This window comes from Balaenoptera borealis, assembly GCF_965194805.1.
Source record: "Balaenoptera borealis genome assembly, chromosome: 15".
Lineage (NCBI taxonomy): Eukaryota > Metazoa > Chordata > Mammalia > Artiodactyla > Balaenopteridae > Balaenoptera > Balaenoptera borealis.
In genome coordinates this window covers 53,466,822-53,488,861 of record NC_138871.1, presented here as the reverse complement: position 1 = coordinate 53,488,861, position 22,040 = coordinate 53,466,822, and the positions used below count along the sequence as shown (strand labels likewise).

At 47.8% G+C, this 22,040-nt stretch overlaps 2 protein-coding genes across 3 annotated transcripts in view; one reads left to right on the top strand and one right to left on the bottom strand.

Annotated features, from left to right (window-relative positions):
• Positions 1–22,040, bottom strand: part of ATP6V1E2 (ATPase H+ transporting V1 subunit E2) — a 454,269-nt gene that overhangs the window by 281,246 nt on the left and 150,983 nt on the right. The gene's annotated exons all lie outside the window — the stretch shown is intronic.
• The window catches only part of EPAS1 (endothelial PAS domain protein 1), an 89,392-nt gene that overhangs the window by 56,821 nt on the left and 10,531 nt on the right, over positions 1–22,040 (top strand). For both annotated transcript variants that reach the window (XM_082358061.1, XM_082358062.1), the window contains exons 3-8: positions 694–845; positions 1,265–1,349; positions 4,759–4,877; positions 4,975–5,180; positions 15,249–15,355; positions 21,839–21,986. In XM_082358061.1, the coding sequence (XP_082214187.1) occupies positions 694–845; positions 1,265–1,349; positions 4,759–4,877; positions 4,975–5,180; positions 15,249–15,355; positions 21,839–21,986 (817 nt within the window). The remainder of the gene's footprint in view (positions 1–693; positions 846–1,264; positions 1,350–4,758; positions 4,878–4,974; positions 5,181–15,248; positions 15,356–21,838; positions 21,987–22,040) is intronic.

Sequence of the window (22,040 nt, the reverse complement as noted above, 5' to 3'; positions counted from 1 at the left end):
ATTCATGATAGTTGGTACGTTTTAGGCATTTTACATATGTATTTAATCCTTACAACTCAGAGATGGGAATTATTATCTCTATTTAGCTGATGAGGAAACTAATATTCAAAGAGGCTGTTACTTATTCAGAGTCATAATAGCCTAATAGGAGGAATAGTCCAAAGCCTATGAATGGTTATGAGTGTGGCTTCTGGATTCAGCTGCCTGAGTCCACGAGCTACAACCTTTATAACCTTGGGCAAATGACTTAACCTCTCCAGGCCCCATCTGTAAGATGAGACAAAAAAATAGTACTTGTCCACAGGTGTCTTGAAGATTATATAGCATGCTCAGTGCAGTACCTGATATGCTGTCACTGTTCAACATCCATTAGGGAAAATTATTGTTCTGACTACTCCTGTAACTGCCTTTGCATCTGTGACCACTACTGCTGCCACTGCCACTGGTACCACACGTATGTGGCCACAACAACCGTACTGCCTGCAAAGCTCCTGTCAGGGTGTCCTCTGTGCAGTGGTGTTCATCAAATGCCTCCCGCTTGAGCCTGTGGTGGGCACTTAGATGGTTGGCAGTGTGCGTTTCCAGAAAAATCCACGTAATGCCTTTGAGCCATCCCTGGCAGACATCCGTCCATGCCAGTCACATCTGCTTTAGCTCATTGATGCAAGCCGTCCAACCCCTGTCTCTTTCCAGTTTGCTCTGAAAATGAGCCTGAAGCTGAGGCTGACCAGCAGATGGACAACTTGTACCTGAAAGCCTTGGAGGGCTTCATTGCCGTCGTGACCCAAGATGGCGACATGATCTTTCTGTCGGAAAACATCAGCAAGTTCATGGGACTCACACAGGTGACACCCTCCTCTGGCTCTTTCAGAAAGGGAAAACGTTTCCACTTGGGGTTAGACATTAGTGGAAGGTTCTGATCACATCCCTCCTGACCTCTCCTTGCATGTGCCCACCCTGCTTCTCTCTGATTTCAAGCCTCAAACCTCAGGAACACACTGAGAACCCCTGGCATTGGGCTTAGCATTGCTGATGGCCACCCTGGTGGACGGCTCTGCCGACTGGATTAACAGACCCACCCTTGTGAATCACATCGTCATGAACTTTGTTACACCGGTGTGTCTGTGGACCTGTGGAGTGGAATATGAGAAGACCTGATTTAGCCTCCTCCCTCTCTCCAAATATGAAAGGGGGCCCAGCTTCCTCTTGGAGACCTCTTCTTCAGTGTTAGGAATAATGAAGCCCAACCTTGTTTTTGAAACAGGTGGAGCTAACAGGACACAGTATCTTTGACTTCACTCATCCCTGTGACCATGAGGAGATCCGTGAGAACCTGAGTCTCAAAAATGGTAATGTATTCTTCATTGCGTTTCTTTCCTTTTCACACCACCTGGGAGGGGATCTGCCTTACCTTTGTCTACAAATGTAGGATGGTTGGAACATGGCCATCATGATCCAGAAAAAACTGACATCCATAAAAAACCCAGCAGAGCCTAGGAGATGAGATCGAGGGCCCTGGAAGGACCTAGTACTCAGAAGGATCTCTTGCTGGCTCTTCCTAGGGCCTGATGTCACACTCCTAGGGCACTCCTTCAGGTTAGGACACTGTCTCCAGAAGGTTTCATCACCTGAGCATCCAGCATCTCTGCCAAATGACACCACCCAAACCAATCAGCTCATCTGTGCCAAAATGTTCATGGGAACTGTTGTGGTTGTCCCTAAGACAGTTGTGTAACAGACTGCCCCAAACATAGTGGCTTAAACAGTACTTTTATTAGCTCTCATGAGTCTGCGGGTTCTGTGGGTGGTTCTTTTGCCCCGTGTGATGTCAGGAGGCTGGGCTTGGTGGGATGACCAGAGGGCTCACCCACACCTCTGGGACCCTGTGGCCGGTAGCTGGAGGCTGGGGCTCGGCTGGGATGCCGGCACGGCTGGACCACCCTCTCACTCCGTGAGGTATCGGAGCCTCTCCCTCTCCACGTGGGGTCTCCAGGGTAGCCAGACTTCTTACACGGCAGCTCAGGGTTCCCCCAAAGTGCAAAAGTAGAAGCTGCCAGGCTCTCTGAAGGCTTAGTCCTGGAACTGGTACAGCACCACTCTGCCCCATCCTGCTGTTAGAGTGAGTTACAGGCCAGCCCCATTCACTGTGGGAGGGAACTACAGGAGGCCCTGAATACTAGGAGATGTGGCTCATCTGGACCACCTTTAGAGACTAGCTACCCTGGGAGCCAAGGAAGGAATCTGGCCTCCTGGTGATCAGAAATGGGACAGGTAGTTTTTGATGGAGAAGAGATTTATAAGGTCTCGTGCATTGCACCCTCCCTGTGGGGCCTCCAGCAGATGCCGGTGGATTGAAGGGCCTATACAAGCAGAAAGCACTTTGCAGTGACAATCAGAGCTTGCTGCTTCATCTCTTGTAACTGGGGACAGTCAAGCAAAAGCACAGGTGGGCATATTGTCAAGTGGACTGAAGCTTTGAGAAGAAGGGGACTTAATGACTTTCAAGGTCCCTTCTGAACCTCAGAGTCGATCTCTGCCCTGGGCAGATTGTGCCCGAGTCTAGACATCCCCTTTTCTGTCTCTCACCTGTCACTGCCATGGAGTGTGTGCTTGTCCAACCTGAATGACAGAGGCAGTGGTATCAAGCCTGCAAGGTTTTGCTCTTATTACCGCACATGCTGCAAAAGCAGACACTTCATTGGCCCACTTCTACCCTTGTTACAGACAGAGCCTGCAAAGCGCAGGATTACCACCACCTCCACCCACCCCACCACGGCCTCCCCGCCCAGCGCCTCTGCTCTCCCTCCCGAAGGCCACCTGGCTCCGGGCGTACACAGGCTGGGGAGCGCTCTGGGCTGTTCACTGTCTTCTCTGTGCTGCTGAGAAACTCTTGTTTGGTTCTGTGAGGAAGGGGCTGCCAGAGCTTCTGAATCCCTTTCTGAAACAGGTGCTGGAAGCCCGAGAAAACCAAAAAGTCTCTTTATTTCTTCTCTACTCTGGAAACCCTTGGACCCTTGGGTTCTCAGTCTTAGTTCAACCTCTGACCCTAGTCTCAATCTGATCATGTGACCTGAACCGAGTCACTTCATTGCTCTGTTCCTGGGAGTCTTTCTTTTCAAAGTGACAGTATTGGACCAGGCAAAGTCTAGGACCTTCCAGCTCCCAAGTGCCATGATTCAGCAGGACTCTACTCTGTTGATCCGAGTAGAACTTTAGATCTCTTGGTCTCTGTGTTGAGGACTTGGGATCCAAATCAGTGAATCAGCAAAGCCTTTGAAGGTGCTGACCTGAATGATCTGTAAGCACAGGGTTAGTGCGAGCACCCAGAGAAAGATAAGGCTGGTTGTGGAAGGCTTTGAAGGCCAGGAATTGGGCCTCAATCCTCTTCCTTGTAGACAGAGGGGAGCTGGTGGAAGTTTGGGGGCAGAGGTGGAGTAATCTGGTTGGAGCTGTGTTTAGAAAGATTAACCAAATGGCAGAATGGGGAAAACTCAGAAGTTAACAGGTCTGGAGGCCACGGCCCTAACCCATGTCACAGCCACAAATGAGTCCCTCCAGCCCACTTCTCAGCACCTGAGCTGGTGCTGGTGCTGTGTCCAGGCCCCAAGATACAGGAATGTCTCATGATGTGCACACCCCACTTGTGGGAATTAGAATTGTAGGAAGAAACATAATTGTGTATGGGAGAGATGGTTTTATAATCATGATGGAGGAATATTCTCTCTTTAAAAAAAAAAAAATTCACCATCTGGTCTATTACTTAGTGGGCTCTCGTAGGGATGTTTAAGATAAATTCAAAGGGGCCACAATTCATTCAACACACAGTGGTTTGGGGCTGTGTCACCCAAATAAGTCACAGCCCCCTGGGGGTTCAGGTGCAGAAGCTGGTGGCCATGCCAGAGGGAGGGGTGTGATTATTTGAAACAAGGCTCTGGGTTGTTCTGAGATGCTGGGCAGGGGGCAGGAGTGTACCTTGGAAGGTCCAGGATGGCAGAATTTAGACATGGACAGGGGGGTCAGCTGGCACTTACTGCATTCATCACTTTTTATTTTTTTTAAACAAAAAGTGGGAGAGGTTCTGAATGGCCAGGCTATTTGGAGACTATAAGGAAGGAAGCAATCTTGTTTGTCTTGGTGATTTATTTAATTCTGGCTGAGAAAGGATATGATCTGTGTTGAGTTAATCCTCAAGGTGAACTTGCTCACCACAGGGGATTTGGACCAGCAGTCTCTCTTGAGCCTTGACCTGTGTCACTTTAGGGAGAAAGCAAATGGTGCAGGATCCTGAATGCAGCCATTACAGGTTGAAACTAGGGCACTGGAGGGGCAGGACTGAAGAAAAGACAGGGGTGTCTAAGGGACATTTCCAACCCGAGAGGCTTATCCCCTTGGAGTAATTGTGGTCTCGCCCAGACTGTCCCTTGGAATTCCGTCTACAGAACCTGGGCCCGCCCCGGGAGAGGTTTGCTGAGATCATGGCCGATGGTCACTCATCACCTGGCCGCTCTGGAGTGCGAGGTGCAGTGGGAGATAACACACTGGAACAGCCCCGACCCTTCAGCAGTGGGAGACAGGCTGGAGATGAGCGAGCCTTGGTCCACAGCCAGGGTGGCACGGAGCATTCAGGGCAGGCTGCGCGTGCTCAGAGAGCCGCTCCTCGGGGAACACACACACACACACGTGTTGCCCTGAAAAACTGCCCCCCCTCTGAATACAAACACGAAACTTCAGCTGGCTCCCCTACCCTTCCCTATCCAGGCTCTGGTTTTGGGAAGAAAAGCAAAGACATGTCCACAGAGCGGGACTTCTTCATGAGGATGAAGTGCACAGTCACCAACAGAGGCCGCACCGTCAACCTCAAGTCGGCCACCTGGAAGGTAGGACGTCAGGCCTGGGTTGGAGTCCCGAGTGCGCCCCCCACCCCCCGCCCCTGCCTCTCGGCTCCACGTCTGACCCTCCGCGGCTGGTCTCCAGGTCCTGCACTGCACGGGCCAGGTGAAGGTCTACAACAACTGCCCCCCTCACAGCAGTCTCTGCGGCTGCAAGGAGCCGCTGCTGTCCTGCCTCATCATCATGTGTGAGCCCATCCAGCACCCGTCCCACATGGACATCCCCCTGGACAGCAAGACCTTCCTGAGCCGCCACAGCATGGACATGAAGTTCACCTACTGTGATGACAGGTGGGGCCTTGCGGGGCACGCGCATATGCGTGTGTGCATGTGTGTGTGCCTGTGGTCGGGGTGTGGGTCTGCGGCATTAATGTTGTATTGCTGGGTGCAGGTCACTGTTGCATCCCATCAGTGCCACCAAGGGGTTCCTCATACCATATTGGGCTGTCCCCTGTTGTCACAGCAGAGCTGATCTGGGGTGCCGCTGCTGTCGTGGTGGATCGCGGTGGTGTGTACATATTCCTCCACATATGTGTCAGGCTCCTAGGAAGTCTCCAGGCCACTCTCCCTCCCCAGGAGACGAGGGTCTAGAGATCTCCATTAGCACCCCCAATTCAGAGGCCAGCTGGGAGCTTTGGTTTCTGGCCTGGAAGCTGCCCTACGGCCGCGTGGCTCGTGTGTGTTCTTTTCAGTGAATGAGCTCTTTCCTCGGCCTTTGCTCTTCCTGTGTCACCTCCATTCCAGCCACTGTCCAGTCTACTTTGGAAGGCTTTTCAAGGAAGGGAACTCAGCCAGACCCTAACCCCCAAAGCCAGGCCTAACTGGAGATTCTCTCAGGAGAGAACGTAGTGGTTAAGAGCCTTGATTCAGTGAGACAGCCTAAGATCCAATCCAATAGGAAGTGTTCGGTGTTAGCTGTGGTCCTCACCCTAAATTGCTTCTTTATTAGAGTAGTTGAAAGAGCACCTAAGGCTGCACATGTAATCCATGTCCCTCTAGTTTCAGCTTGAGGAGAGGCTCGAAACAGGTGGGGAAGAGGCTTGGGTTGCTGTGGAAGGGGCGGGAGGGATGGTTCTGACTCCCCCCTGCCTGTCCTCTGCCCTCCCCTCTGTGCCTGGGCATTGGGAACATGGGCGGATCGGGAGGTGGAAGGAGGAAGACAGGGAAGGATAGATGCCGTGGGCAGTGGCTGCCATCAGAGAGGGAAGGACAGGCCAGGAGCAGTGGCTGGGCCGGGCAGGCCTGGCTCCAGGAGCTGCCACTGCAGCCTGCTGACTAGTGCATGACCAGAGGTGGCCTTCAGGGATCTCGCCACCTGACCCCAATTTCAGCAGTGTCCAGAGTCACCACGTTTGTCCAGAGTCATAGTTTTTGTGGCAGCTCTTTGCTGCTCCAACCTCTCCCCTCTCACCTTCTAGGGTTTCTCCAGAAACCCTGAGATCTCAGCTTCCCCTTCTCTATAATGCAGATGAGAATACTGTCTGCACCTGTTTCACAGGATCAGTGTACGATGAGATGATGGCTATGGAAGCGCTTTGAAAACCACAAACCCCGTAACTGATGGGAGGCTTTTTGTTCCTGCTGATGTCTTGCTCCCTGTTTTTGTCCTCCCCCAAAGCTAGTCTCCCCACTAAACTCAAGGGGCCAAGACCACTTCTGGAGGCATGTAGAGGCTGGGGGCCTGGGAGAAGGAGAGACCCACCAGCAGGAAACTGCCTCACCTTCCCAGCCAGCAGGAAGCCAAAGACCCCAGGAAAGAGCTCCTGCTCAGCGCCCCCCAGGCCTGCCCACCTTTCTCTCTTCTGCTGGATGTCCCATGGGTGTCTGGATTTCTTCATGGGTGCGGCCCTACTTTCCAGGCTCAGCTGAGTTTCTCTCCCCTGATTCTAGACTGACCTGGTGTTGGCTGGTGCCACTCCAGGTTTAAGAACTTTTGAAAAAGTGTCCTTGAGTCACTCCTGTCCCCAGAGTGCTGGATTCAAGGCTCTCGGAGGTAGTGCGTAGTTCCAGATGTAGAAAGAAGCGCTCTAACCTCATAGGGAGAAAATGTCACGTGTGAAGACTTGTGTCCTGAAACTTTGACACAGTCAGCGTTTATCATGGCTGTTCAGATTGTCATTTTTGTGATACAAGGATAATTAGAGAGAGAGATTATTCCAAAGGCAGGCACCTGAGAAATCCATGCTGTGTGTAAGGTTATTTCTCAGAGGTAGTCTTTGTATTCCAAGAACCATCCTGGGCAGAAGATACAGTTTTGTTTTTGTTTTAATTATTAATTAATTAATTAATTTTTTTTGGCTGTGTTGGGTCTTTGTTTCTGTGCGAGGGCTTTCTCTAGTTGCGGCAAGCAGGGGCCACTCTTCATCGTGGTGCGTGGGCCTTTCACTGTCACGGCCTCTCTTGTTGCGGGGCACAGGCTCCAGACGCGCAGGCTCAGTAGTTGTGGCTCAGGGACCTAGTTGCTCTGCGGCATGTGGGATCTTCCCAGACCAGGGCTCGAACCCGTGTCCCCTGCTTTGGCAGGCAGATTCTCAACCACTGCGCCACCAGGGAAGCCCGAAGATACAGTTTTGTAATGTGCACCCCTCTCCGTAATCTTCTGAGACAAGAGAAATTCTGCCGCGTAGCCCGCGTGTCTCCAGCTTCGAGGTGGGGTGGGGCGGTGCGGTGCTCCGCATGCCTTAACCTTGGAGCGGCTGGAGCAGTGCAGGCAGGGAAAGCTGCATGTGAAGCACAGCCCTAATGTGACCCCAGAAGCGCTGGGAAAACCCTACTGTCCTAGAAAATCACTCCTCATCCCTAGATAACAGAAAAGAAGGATTTTTTTTTTTTTAAACTTAAGACTTTGATCCTTGTTAATGTGAAGGGAAAAAAATCCTCTGGAAAGGGTAATTTGAAGTTATCCCTCATTCATTATCTTGTTTTGAATGAATTTCAGGTCGTTTCTTGAAAGCATCTAACCTTTGGGTAAAAGGAAGAGGGGACAATAACATGAGCAATTGGGTGCCTAAGAGTGGAGAAGACCCTCTTCCCAGAAAGGGGAGGGGCCCTGCACTGACTTCTTAGTTTGGTTCAGGGCTGGTAGGCAGAGTCGATCCTGGCTTGACGGAACCTGTGATTTAGGGCTTTGTGACTCAGAGTGTGGAGGGTGATATTGCTTTATAAGGTTTGCTAGACACATTGCACTTTTAGCAGAATCTTGCCTTTCAAGAAACCTAATTACATGGCCCAAACTCTGAATTCAGAGGTGCTGGAAAGATGGATGCAGAGGCATCTAAAGACACAGAATGCTGTGCCACACAGAAGTTGTGTTTAACGGATTAGCAGATTAGTTAACAAGGGCACAGACATGGCTTAGACAGTTTATAAAGTGACTGTTTTAAGTCCTTAATACCTATGTGTTATTTCTCAATTGCCTTGATGAAGACTAGGATTTTTTGGTTTTGGTAGCTTGTCTTGTTTACACTTTTTGTATTGGGATGGGGAAGGATATACACATATTCATACTCTCTCTCTCTCTCTCTCACACACACACACACACACACACACACACACACACACACACACACCTCTTCCAAGATCAATGCTTCAAAAACCCACACTTACATATCATAGCAGGGTGGGGTGGGGGGCATTCCATTTTAATCAGGGAATTCACTAGATTTAATGACATCTGGCACACATGAGGGGCTGCGATTTCCCATAAAGGGGATTATTTTCCCAATGGGAAAGTTAGGAAGAATCTGATGAAAATGTAAGGCAAGTAGAACCCACAAAATCACTTTTGAGGCTGTTTGGTACTTTTTCTTAGATGTATTGAGACCATAGACATAAACAAACAAAAAAAGAGAAGGATCATGGAGAAAAAGGGGAGAACAGAGAGGAAAGGAGGGGGAGCGACAAATAAAATAGAAAAGAGTACTCTAATCTTGTGTTTAAGTCTCAGGTTTCCAAAATCAACTGAACCTGAAACAACTTATTCTGAAACATCTGAAGTTGAATAAAGGAATGCAGATGATTCAAAATGCATTCATCCTGCTCCTCTTAACAGAGGGTCAGAGGACCATGTCAAGTCCTGTATTAATGATCTGAAACAGCAAATATTGTTAGAAGTGAATTCTATAACAATTTATATGTCAGTCACACTTATGTGTATATACAGTCAATTGCTCTAGATAGGGGGAGTAAAGTTGAGTAGCAGGTTTAAAGAAGAATATCCTGATTATCAGTGTAATGGATGATCTCATCTCCATTTACAATTCAGATAGAGGTGTTATACTCTGTCTCCTAAAATGAGCAGCCAGTTAATGAACTGTTATTTATTGAGCATCTGCTATATGTCTAACCCAGTGCCAGAGACTAATTATATCAAAGAAGAAAAGAGATGATTCCTGATCTCCAAGAGTTTGGAGTTTGAGACATGAGCAACTTAATGAACCATTCCCCCAAAAGGAAGACAAAAATTGTTCTCAAGTAGTTTAACTTTAAAACGGGGGTGGTTCTGGGACTTCCCTGGTGGTGCAGTGGTTAAGAATCGGCCTACCAATGCAGGGGACACGGGTTCGATCCCCGGTCCGGGAAGATCCCACATGCCGCAGAGCAACCAAGCCCGTGCGCCGCAACTACTGAGCCTGCGCTCTAGAGCCTGCGAGCCACAACTACTGAGTCCGTGCGCTGCAACTACTGAGCCCATGCACCGCAACTACTGAAGCCCGCGCGCTCTAGGGCCCGTGTTCTGCAACTACTGAGCCCACGTGCTGCAACTACTGAAGCCCATGTGCCTAGAGCCCATGCTTCACAACAAGAGAAGCCACCGCAATGAGAAGCCCACGCACCACAACAAAGAGTAGCCCCCGCTCATCGCAACTAGAGAAAGCCCGCACGCGGCAACGAAGACCCAATGCAGCCAAAAAATAAATTAAAATTAAAATTAAAAAAAAATAAAATAAAATGCGGTGGTTCTTAAATTCACGTGGAGGCGCCATCTAGTGGAGAAAGAGAATAACTGTGAAAGAAGCCAAGCCATCAAGGAGAGTGGGGCAAATCTATAATGCATATAATCCCACTGTGATTTTGTGTGTTTTATGAGTCTTCCTGTATGTTAGAAATAAATTATAAAAGCAAATGATGTGGATGAGAGAAGTATCACTGGGGGAAAAGTTATCATAATAGTAAATTTTTCAAATTAACACGGAGGGTCCTGTAATTTTTACAGATAAAGAATTTGAGGGCAACCCTGTTTTGTCATTGGGTTAAGGCAGCGTAGGGTGTAATAATATCAGGAGTTACAGTTTGATAAGTTAAGATGCCTGCATTTCAAATTCTGTGGATCAAATCTGCGGTGAATTCTTTTTATACGAAGAAGTTGGTAGTAGTGATGATGATAAAAGTGAGGAGATAGTTGAGGATTGTAAAGAGGCTGTCAATAACATTATAGAGCCATGAGTTGTAAAACACACACATCAAAACACCTGAAAAGCAACAGTATTAAAGTCGGAGAAGAAAATAGACTGACTTCGGGCAAATTAATAGTAAAAGATTATATACTTTCATTGTGTACTGAGATACATTTAACAAATTATTTTACTTTTTTTTAGAGGATGAGTGGCATCTTTAATTCAAAGTGATCTTTCAGACTGATATATTACATGTCATTTTTAGTTTCATATTTAGTGTATTCTAAATTTTTTTGCAGACATACATAGTAGTCTTTCTTTACCTATCTTATGTAAGACAGTATAGTGTGTTTCTTTAAATCCCTGAGTTAGAAGAAACTTTAAGTGCTCTCCTTGTGCATCTGTGTCTTCTCCAAACGACGATGTTCTGAAATCAGCCCTAAGAAAGTTTGAACAGATTTATGAGAAGTGCTTGTATATCATCCTGTCTAATCTGCTTGAAATACTCCTTGGAAGAGGCAGCTCTACAAATCCTCTTTGGAATTTATTTCAAAGTGTAATAGACCTCACAATTCAAAAATCATTCCTCTGCATGATCTGCTTCTCTCCTGCTACAATTCAAGGCAAATTTCCCCTTCCTGCTTGTGGGTTTCAAGGTAATGAAAGGCAGCTGTAGCATGTGGTGGCACTCAGGGTCAGTCCAGGATTGAGCCAGGGCTACCCTCCTATGTATACTATGAATAAATTCACCCCAACTGTAACACATAACACTGATAGGATGGAAATTCATTATCCATTAACTATGCAGCTGGTTGTATAGATATTCACTTAACCGTGTACTACTGGAGGAAAACACAAAGCAAAAGTATTGTTGTTTAAAGCCAAGAAAATCTGGATAGAAATATATTAAAACAAATGTCATTGAAATCTGTGTCAGTGAATAGTTTGGATATTATTGGGGAAATGCAGTTTCAAAGCTAAAAGCACATACAGAAACCAAAATGAGGTGAGTCTAAGTGTTGCCTAGGAGAGGGCATTGCCAGAAGGCAGGAAGGAAAGAAAGCAGACCTTAATAGAAGGATGGTTTTATTAGCAAATGCATTCCTTGGAAAACAAATAGGTGGTTATGAAGTACTTAAAACTTCTATCCTCTCAAATAGTTTAAATGCTCTCTAACCGTCCACGATTAGTTTACTGAGTGAATCCTGTACTCGTAGGGAACAGGGGTAAAAACTGCAGCCAGACCTTGTTTGACTCCAGGCTTGGCGTGTGAAGTAGGGAGCTTGCTGCCTCGTCCCTCGTGGGCGGGCGCGTGGTGGGGCCGCCTCAGGCCTGCGCCGCATTCCTTCTGCCTAGGAGGCCACACGGCACTGACACTGCAGCCCAGCCGGAGAGTCCATTTCTTCCTAGCGCTCATCCACAGGTAGCCCATGTTGAAAAGGGCCTCGCAACATTTTTAAGGGTAAAGAGCAATGGACGAGCAGTAACTGTCATATTACATTGTGAGGCAGACCTGACTCTGAAATCCAGGGCCCAGCTGTCTGACCCACATATTTCCTTGGGGGTGACACTAACTTCAGATTTTAACCACCTTTTTTTCCTCTCCATTCTCTAGTTTCTTTTTTTCTTTCTTCCTTCTGCCTCTGCCTCCTGGGGCTGCCTGTCAATGTCTACATTTCTCTCCTCACCTCATCCTTGATCTGGTTCTTTTCCTACTTTATTATTAAACAGGGACCTCTGTGCTTCTCATTTCTGAAGTCTGCTGAATTAAGTCCTTTTATATTTTCTTCCGCTCTACAAAGAGAACAGCACTACTGAGTTGACTTTTGAAATTTATGGGTGACCCCAAACTAATTTTTTTTTTTTCTCCAGAGAGTCAGGGCCCCTTAATTAGAAAGAACGAAAGAAAAAAAAAAATAGTTCCCCTGCCCCTGGTGAAGAGAGCAGATGAAATGGTGTTATCACAGCCCAGCTCCGGAGGCTTCCCTGGGACAGCGGGAAATGAGCAGGGAGGGCCCTTGTGTGCCATGGAGGCCAACCCTATAAACAAACCGGGTTCGTTAGCCTCCCCGCTGGCGTCGGCATGCCTGCAGATTGAGGGCAATGACCATTAGCTTTGAGTTGGGGTTTCCTGGTTTTGTGAAGTCTGACCAGTCGAATGTTCTTCAATTGTGTTTGGGGTATGTGTATTTCCCAGTTTTTATAGTCGTCTGTTTAAAGGCATGAAGAAGGAGACGTTAAATATTTATTTTAGTTGACAAGATAAATGAAGGCTGCTACTGGGAAGAGAGCTGGCAATTCTGAAATCGAGGTTTGTTTGTCCACTTCCAAAACATGCCCATTGTGTGCCTCTGAATGGATGGTACATTAATTAGATTAAGAAATATTTTATTTGAGGCTGATTATAATAAACATTTACTTTGAGCGTTTTAAAAGATTCTAATCTTGAAAGAAAGTGTAATCTCTTCACGGAGTAGAGTCAGATCTTTCCCAGAACAGCCTCATTTTTGAGGGTCTCTAGGAAACTCTAGACCTAGTTCAGGAACAGAAGTAGTTTATCTGGCACATTGGTGAGCCTGTAAATGGCCAGCCCGTTGCCAGCACAGCCCACCGGTGCAATTCTGATTCCCAGGCTAAGGCTGAAAGGCATGGGACCCATCAGATAAAGCTACGTGGGTGTAGGAAAGGAAGGGCCAGCACTGTACGGCCATCTCCTTGTTCTCCCTGAATCTCCACCTTGGCTAAGGTGCCATGAATGCCAGCCCTGGAGGTAGGCCGCCGAGGAACATGTCTGTTGCTGATGAGTTCAGAGACCTCTCTGCTCCGGGCCAAGTGAGGGGACAGATCCTCCTGGTCTGAGACCAACTGGCTGGTGCAGGTGAGCTGCTGGAATCTCACTGGAGAAATCTCCGCTGGGCTAAATCAACTGAGATTTAAGCTTCTCAGCTCTGTTGTGTTGCCCGTTGTTTGACAAAGGCTTTAACCCCCAAGTCTCACCTAGGCAGAGAATTTGCCTCTTCTCTGCCCACTTCAACACCAGACACACCTTACGGAATGGAGAAAGGATGGATTGAACATCATGAGGGCTGCGCTGAAGGCTGTGTGTGTGCACCATCATGCACTGAGACAGGTGACCATGCTCTAGGAAGAAAAGTGGACCATTAGTGCCCAGGTTCCTTAGCAGTGCTGGGCTAGACAGGGCTCTGATTGTACCTTAGGCCCCCAAAGACTATCAGTCCATTGGTCGGCTACTCTAGCATTTACTGAGCACCCGTTGTAGTGGAGGCCAAAGGATAATGTGGTCCCTGAGCTCAGGGGTTGGCAGCCTAGGATGTGGAGAGAAGCAACACATAACTCCTTGTGACATTGTGTTTGCCTGTTAGGACTCGATGAGAAGGGGAACCTGGAGAAAGCTCCAGGGACAAGGCGAGACCTCGAGCTGGCCCTGTCATTGTCAGGGCTCGGAGGAGAGAAGGCCTCAAGGCTCTGCGGCAAGCATGGGTTTGCCAGGGGTGGGAACTGCGAGGAGAGGGGTCTACCGGGGAGGGGGGACCCGCCATGCTGCCGATCAGCTGCAAATCAGACTGCTTGGAAGATGGAGACAAGACTCTGGGGGCTTAGAAGTTAGGTGGAGTTTATTTACTCTGGATGTGGTTGGTCCTAGGTAAGCTGGAGATGCTTACGTAGAGGGGTGACAGAATGGAAATAATATTTTAGGATGATTTTGTCTGACCTGTTCAAAACCCGTATGGAGCGGGAGAGAGGAGTAGAGACAGGAGACCAAGGAGCCACAGCTTCTGCTTTCCTCTCCACACTGTTCCTCTCCAGCGTGGACAGGTGACAGGGCTGTGCCCCCGGAGTCATGTATTCCAAAATAGAGCTTGTAATCATGAGGATATAGCATCACTTCTTGCTCATGATAGGCTAAGTAAACAAGACAGTGAGCCCGTTAGAAAAAATGTGAGAGAACAAAGATGATGAGAAATAATGTTTAGGTATGACGTGGGAAAGCAGTTAATCGGGTGGTTCTTGGGCAGGGCTTTGTTTATTTTAATGATTCCAGCACAGAGCAGAGGGTCCTCAGAGAGTTAAGTGATTCTTCATGGTTCTCCACATTTGCTTTTTCTCTGCCCACTTCCCATCTAAGGCAGACACCTTACACGGGAGCTGCCTATTCATCAGAGTGTAACAAAGAGGCACATTTCTAGGACTATGATTTTGTATCCGTTCCTCTCGGCACCTCCTGCCCTCCCTCCTTTCCTTGAGATAGGAAGAACAAGTAGGAGAACCCATGAAGGCAAACCTGATGTCTAGGAGGTATCTGAGGTCACCAGGCAGGACCCGAGGGGAGAAGGTTTAAGCACAGACAGGGCTCTACCTGCCTGGGTCCCTCCTCAATCCGTGGTTAACACACACGCAAAGGCCGCCTCCATGCTTTTCCCAACTTGGGACCACATAATTTTCACTTTTCATTTATATCGCCCTCTACTAGAATAAGCTGGAATAGTCAGGATGTTCCCGTTTTCGTTCTTGCTCTGTCCCCGGACACTTGTGTAGACATCAAGCAAATTGTCTACCCTCTCTGCATCTCTGCTCCCTTGTCTGCAAAAACTGTGGGTGGGGGGCAATGAGAGCCCCTTCCAGTGGTCACTGGAGCAAGGCACATGTGTCTATTTGGGGGTGGGAGGTAGGGAGCCCCTGAACAGGTGCTTTTCCTTCCTCCCCAGACACAATCCAGGAAGGGCAGGAAGAGTGGAGGTTCGGTAGACCCATAGTTGCAGGTTGACCACCGTGTTTGTTGTTGTTGTTTTTTTTTCGCTTGGATGAATGGTACGACCGGGATGTTTGGAGTGTGTTTCACTGAATGTGTGCATTTGAATTACCTTCTACATACAGGTCCTTGAGCCCCTTCTCATATTCATATGGTCTTTCTCTTCCCCCTTGCTTTTTAAAAAATATTTAGAATCACAGAACTGGTTGGTTACCACCCTGAAGAGCTGCTTGGCCGCTCAGCCTACGAGTTCTACCATGCACTGGACTCAGAGAACATGACCAAAAGTCACCAGAACTGTAAGTTCCAGGAGTGCCCCATATGTCTGTGGAATCTGGCCTTGAGTGGGGTGTGACTGGTGAGAAAGGAGAAGATCCAGTCGCTTCCTTCACAGAGCCATCATCTTGTGTGGCAGACAAGACTCATGCCCTCAGGATGGTTAGAGAACCAAGGCTGCCACCATCCTGTATGACATGCTCATGCAAATTAGGAAAAGGGCACTTTTGGTAGGGGACACACAAACACACCAAGCCATACAGCCTGGAGAGTGGAAGGTGGGCTGAATCTCAGTCCCTACTTACCACCTCACTGAGCACACTTATGCAGTTAACAGTCTGCTTAACCTTATGGAACAGCCCCGTAGAGTGTAATACAAGACAGCATGTAATCAACTTGGCTTATGCTCTATAAAAACATGTACATCCATTCGAAGAAGAGGGCTGGGAGAGTTCAGGAAAAAAGACAGGGCACTTGAGTTGGACCTTGAAGGATGGGGGGGAGCATTGGTCTAAACAGAGGTAGAGGTTGCACGATACCAACCTAATAGACGTGTTGAGGTGGGCCCTGGTTTTCCAAGAGCTTGCTTGCTGAATCAAGAGAACTCAGTTGGGGAAGGCTGTCCAGGCAACCCAGTAATGGCGTGTGGAAATTGTGCCTTGCAGCTTGAAAGAAAACCTGAATTATGAAAGGATTCTAGAACAGGGCTGTCCAATAGAACTTTCTACAATGGAAATGTTCTTCATCTGCGTAGTCCATAGGTGACCTATGCTGTATATTAAATATGTCTAGTGCAACTGAGGAACTGAATTTTTAAAACTTAGGTTTTTTTTTTGTTTTTTTTTTATAAATTTATTTTATTTATTTATTTTTGGCTGTTTTGGGTCTTTGTTGCTGTGCGCAGGCTTTCTCTAGTTGCAGTGAGCAGGGGCTACTCTTCGTTGCGGTGCGCGGGCTTCTCATTGCAGTGGTTTCTCTTGTTGCAGAGCGCGGGCTCTAGATGCGTGGGCTTCAGTAGTTGTGGCACGTGGGCTCAGTAGTTGCGGCTCACGGGCTCTAGAGCGCAGAGCTCAGTAGTTGTGGCACACGGGCTTAGTTGCTGCACGGCATGTGGGATCTTCCCGGACCAGGGCTCGAACCCATGTCCCTTACACTGGCAGGCAGATTCTTAACCACTGCGCCACCAGGGAAGCCCTAAAATTTAGTTTTAATTAAATTTAAGTAGCCACACTTGGCTAGTGGCTACCATATTGGACAGGGCAGTTCTAGTGCATTTCAGTTGACTATGTTCCCAATTAAGGCTTCCCATTTGCAGGTGATCGAAGACAATTTTCTTGAATCCGTACAGCCCATCAACATGCAAGGACTATGGGTCTATAACCCTATACCTGGCCTACTGGGGGAAACAGAAATTGATAGGATTGATCCCTGCCCTAAGGGATCTCATTTCTGCGGGAGAAGGAGGGCTGTGGGCTCCGTGGGAGCATGGTGGTTCATACCTTCTGCCTCAGTATCTAGCATAGTGTTTGGTACAGTACAGGCACTAAATGAATGATACACCCAAGGGCAAAAAAAACATATTTGGGAAAGAATGCTTCAAAATAAGTGCCCCCAGTGCAGATCGGGGTGCTGAGAGGATTACAGAAGGATTTAAAATTGGTAAGTCTGAGAAGATTCCTAGTGGCCCTTTTGGTCTTGGACTCCAAGGATTAGCTGTGGCCTTGGAGTGGCAATGAAGAAAATGGAAGTGCATTTATTTGTCCGTTGTTCCTAAATCCATCCATCTATCCCAAGGTTAGGACAGCTGAAGTTCAGATCAGCAGGCCATAAGCTGTATAGAAGCACAGTTAATATTCTCTTAAGGAATGAGATCTCTTTCTAATTGGTTTCTTTGCTTCATCCTCATGGCTTTCGGGTTTGATCCAACAGTGCAACAGGGCCCCTAATGATATCTCAAAGAAGTTTCTCATTGTGTTCTCCGGCAAAAAAACAAACAATCCAGATTCCCCATTCAGGGACCCAGGGATGCGGGAGGGAGGTGGAGGTACTTTTGTGCGCCCATGGATGTGGCCCAGCTCTAGCCTGCCCCAGCTTTGGAACTGTAGGATGTGGCTCCAGCCTCCACTCTGGGATTCCCCATGCTTTTCTGGTCCATGGCGGTTTCAGCTCCCAAAGTCATCCTGGTACTGGGACTCAGGGACCTGGCTCTGGCCCAGCTTACCCACTGATTCCCAGTGCCTGGCTTTCTGGGGCTTCCCTCCTTTAGATGTAAAACCGGGGAAAAGCCTAGCCTTCCTTCTCAGCCAAGGGTGAGTCAAAGTAGAGGACAATAGCAAAAGTTTCTGGAAATTCTTGCAGGACAGTATTGTACTTTACCTTCTGGGGTGAGAAAGTAGAGGAAACTACTGTCAAAGAGAACAAAAATGATGGCTTCTCACTAGGCCTATGAAAAGGATTTTTTTTTTCCTTCTCTTAGAAAATCTTTGATCCTTAAAAAAGAGCTGGGGTAAAAAATTGTCATATTAGTTTTCTGCTGAATCCAGGGGAAATATGGTGCAGATTTATTGAATCTGTGGTTTTAAGCATTAGGCACACTTAAAGGTAATTCCCAACCCAAATGGAAATCACAGGTTCCCTTCTTCCCCTGATGGAGCCAAGTAAAGCAGCTCTGAGCTCAGAGGCCTCTACTCAGCCAGCCTGAATCCAGCAAAGGGAGATCTGCATGGGGTGGAAATTGGGTTAACGCCAGCTAAACAGAAGCATCTATTTCTGTTTCTCTTTCCCTCTCCTTTTCTCTCTGTCTTTCTCAATCTATCTGTCTCTCTCTCTCTCTCTCTCTCTCTCTCTCTCTCTCTGTCCCTCTGACTCTGTCTTTCTTGTTGGGTTTATGCAGATAAAGTTGCACCACAGACCCACACTCATACTGTGGAATAACTGGAGGCCCAGGCTTGAGGCTCGTCCAGGTTTACACACCAGCGTCCCGAATTTATGCACGTATGTGTGTCTTAGCCTGTGAAAGTTTACCATTGAAATTACTGGGGAAGCTCAGACCTCAAACCAAATTTAAATAATTGAAAGCCATCATTTCCAAATGGATTAGTAATTTATACATTGTTACCCTCGGAAGGTAAGGGTTTGGGGGAAGGGGGGTTGGTTTCTCTTTGTTGTGTGAGGACATTATGTGCTCTTAGGAAAACAAGATTAAAGGCCATAAAAAGCCTATCTACCAAGTAGCAGGCCCCTCACCAAGGCTGGCATTAATGAGCAGATGATTAGAAAGCTGGCGTAATTATATTCTACTGACAGAGCAGGCCCTCGCCTGCAATCGCTAGAAATGCAGTTAAAAACCTTTGCTCACTGCACTGTTTAATCAAAAAGAATAAGATCCCTGAATCTTGTCTGCATTAAGAATAAGTTAATAAGTTAATGAATAAGTTAACTCCAGGCACTTGAAATTGTGCAAGAATCATGTCTCTCGGGCACGGGAGCCTCAATGGGGTAGATAAAGGGAGATGAGAGAGGACAGAGTTATTTCTTTGGCCAAAGGGTCCATGATGGTTTAGGACAGCAGCAACCACCAATTCAGTCCTCCTAGTGAAGTGTCGCCCGGGGGCATGTAGTAGGAGGGCACTGTACTCCGGGCCACAGGCTGTCGAGTAACCCAGACTGTTGTCCTGTGTGATGTAAAGCAGGTCACAATCCCTCTGGCCTTAGTTCCCTCATGTTAAAAAAAGATGGTATCTGTCTTCCCTACAGCACAGGATTTTATTGAAAGATTAGACAATGATGATATGACCACTTTGGAAAATAACTTGGCCGTATCTTATAAAGGAAACATGTACTTACCCTATGACCCAGCCATTGCACCCCTAGTTGCACTCGCACTGTATGTCCATACAAAGATTTGTACACAAATGTTTATAGCACCTTTATTCATTATAACCCAAAACTGAAAACAATACAAACATCCATTGACAGGTGAATGGATAAATTAGTTATGGTATCTCCATGCAGTGGAATATTACTTAGCAATGAAAAGCAAACCAGGAATACCTACAACAACATGAGGGCTCTGGGAAACATGCTGGGTGAAAAGAAGGCAGATACGAAAGAGCTCTTGTATGATCCCACTTACGTGTGAATGGAGAGAAGATCATTTCTATGTATAGCGACAGAAAACAGATCAGTGGCTGCCTGGGACCAGGGGTGGCAATGGGGATTGACTGTCAAGAGGTATAAGAAGTTTGGGAGGTTGGATGATGGAAAGTTCTATACCTTTGATTGTGGTGACTGTTACAAGGGTCTATACAGTCGGCAGAACTCATTGATCTGTGCTTAAAATGGGTGCATTTTTTTTTTAATTTTAATTTATTTATTTATTTATTTATGGCTGTGTTGGGTCTTCGTTTCTGTGAGAGGGCTTTCTCTAGTTGCAGCAAGTGGGGGCCGCTCTTCATCGCGGTGCGCGGGCCTCTCACTATCGCGGCCTCTCTTGTTGGGAGCACAGGCTCCAGACGCGCAGGCTCAGTAATTGTGGCTTACGGGCCCAGTTGCTCTGCGGCATGTGGGATCTTCCCAGACCAGGGCTCGAGCCCGTGTCCCCTGCATTGGCAGGCAGACTCTCAACCACTGCGCCACCAGGGAAGCCCCAAAAATGGGTGCATTTTTTATTGAAGGTAAATTAAACCTCACCAAAGTTGATTTTTTTTAAATGGAAACAAAACCAAAAAAACTTAGGACCCTTTAATTTGGACTATAAGCCTGTCTACTGTTTCCACTGAGAGGGCCTTTCAGCAAATCACTCTAAGCCTCAGTTTCTTCAGATGGAAAACAGGAATAATGGATACCTCGTGGTGTCACTGTACAGTGAACGAGGTGATGCTGACACTAATCCCGTGGATGCTTTATGTGCCAGGCACCGTTCCAGTTCCTTTGCAGAAATGAATTTATCTTACGAGATGGTTTTGAACCCTGCAAAGCACGATACACATGTAAGTTATGTGTAGCACGGTTACAGTGCTTCCTGTAGCTTGGAGGGGATTGTTAATTTCTGAACAGGGGGAAATGTGCCAAGAAAAACATAAATGTGAAGGATTACAAGCATGGTTAGTACGAACGGGGCTGCATTCCTCAACCACACAGTGTGGTGAGTGGGGAGTGATTCCCGAGCCTACACGGAAAAGTGGGGAGCTTTGCGACGTTTACAGAGTGTCTGCATGTTCTCCCACAGGGCCCCTTGTGACATTATCTACAGACGTGTCCTGTAGACGTGACAGGGCCTGGGCACTGTACATGTTAGTAACTTTGGAGCAGAGGGGCTTTTCCTATACAGCATTTGTCAGTGACATTCAGCCACATTTTTGTACCTGATAAACCAGGCAGGCAGATTTGGTCCTCAGTACAAACAGCTATGGGACACTGGGTACTAATAATTATTATTATTACTGTTATTATCATCAATACCCCACTGGGTACTAATAATTATTATTATTACTGTTATTATCATCAATACCCCATTTTGCAGATGAGGAAAACCGAAACCAAGATTTCCTAATCCTGCCAGCATGCTTCTTTCTCTGTGATTTGGGGGTTTCTGAGACTGGGATTCAAAAGAATGAATTCCCAAGAAAGAAAGTAAATGGGCAGTTCAGAAAGCTATCAGAAATCCTAACATTAGTTAGTAAACTTTCATTTGAAGGGACTTGATTCTTTTTTTAATGGGAGCAGATAGAGCATTCTGGACTGGGGAAGAGGACAATCTGGGATGCAGGGCCCTTTCCCCGATGTTTTTATAGAGTAAAACAAATGTTAAATGAACATTTAGAACATTCTGGAAGAGGAAAGAAGTCATACGCAGGCAGCCTAGCTGGGCAGCTGGCAGGACTTACCAGGGCTTTGACGAGGCTGTGTGTAGAGGCTGGCGGGGGGCTTGCTGCTGCCTTTGCTGTGGGTCACAAACTTGCTGTGGCCCGAAAGGCGGCAGGTCTGACGGAAGACCTGGAACAATCGAGGATATCTGGGGGTTTCTTTAAACTGCTTTTATTCACAAGCAGAGTACTGATGGTGGGTCTGCTACCAGTGGCTGCCCGAGGACAGGCGTTCTCCACGCTGCTTGGAAGTACCCTGCCGCCTGTAGTGTGAGGCAGAGGAGGCTCGCCTGTTCCCTGCGTGCCCGTTTGGATCCAGAGGGCACCCCCATGGAGAGGCTTCCTCTCATTGACCTTGGGGGGAAAGGAAGGGCAGGTGCTGCTCCTGGTTTCTGCTCCCAGCTGAGCCAGGGGTGAGCCAGCTTGTCAAGGGCTTGGCGATGGCCACTCCCTCACAGCCAGCCTAGGGAAGTCAGTTAACCTCTGGTTACTTTCCTCACGTTTAGCATGAAGAGTTGGGCGAGACGCTCTAAGCTCCCGTCCAGCTCATTCTCCCCCATCTTTCCCCTGCACGCTGCCCTCCCCATGGGGTCTCCCTCCCCCGCCTCCTGACCTCAGGCTCCATTTCTCCTCCCCTAGTGTGCACCAAGGGTCAGGTGGTGAGTGGCCAGTACCGGATGCTTGCGAAGCATGGGGGCTACGTGTGGCTGGAGACGCAGGGGACGGTCATCTACAACCCTCGCAACCTGCAGCCCCAGTGCATCATGTGTGTGAACTACGTCCTGAGGTGAGTGTGTGAGGGCCAGGGGGCCACAGGCTGGGGTGCAGGGTGCTCCTGAGA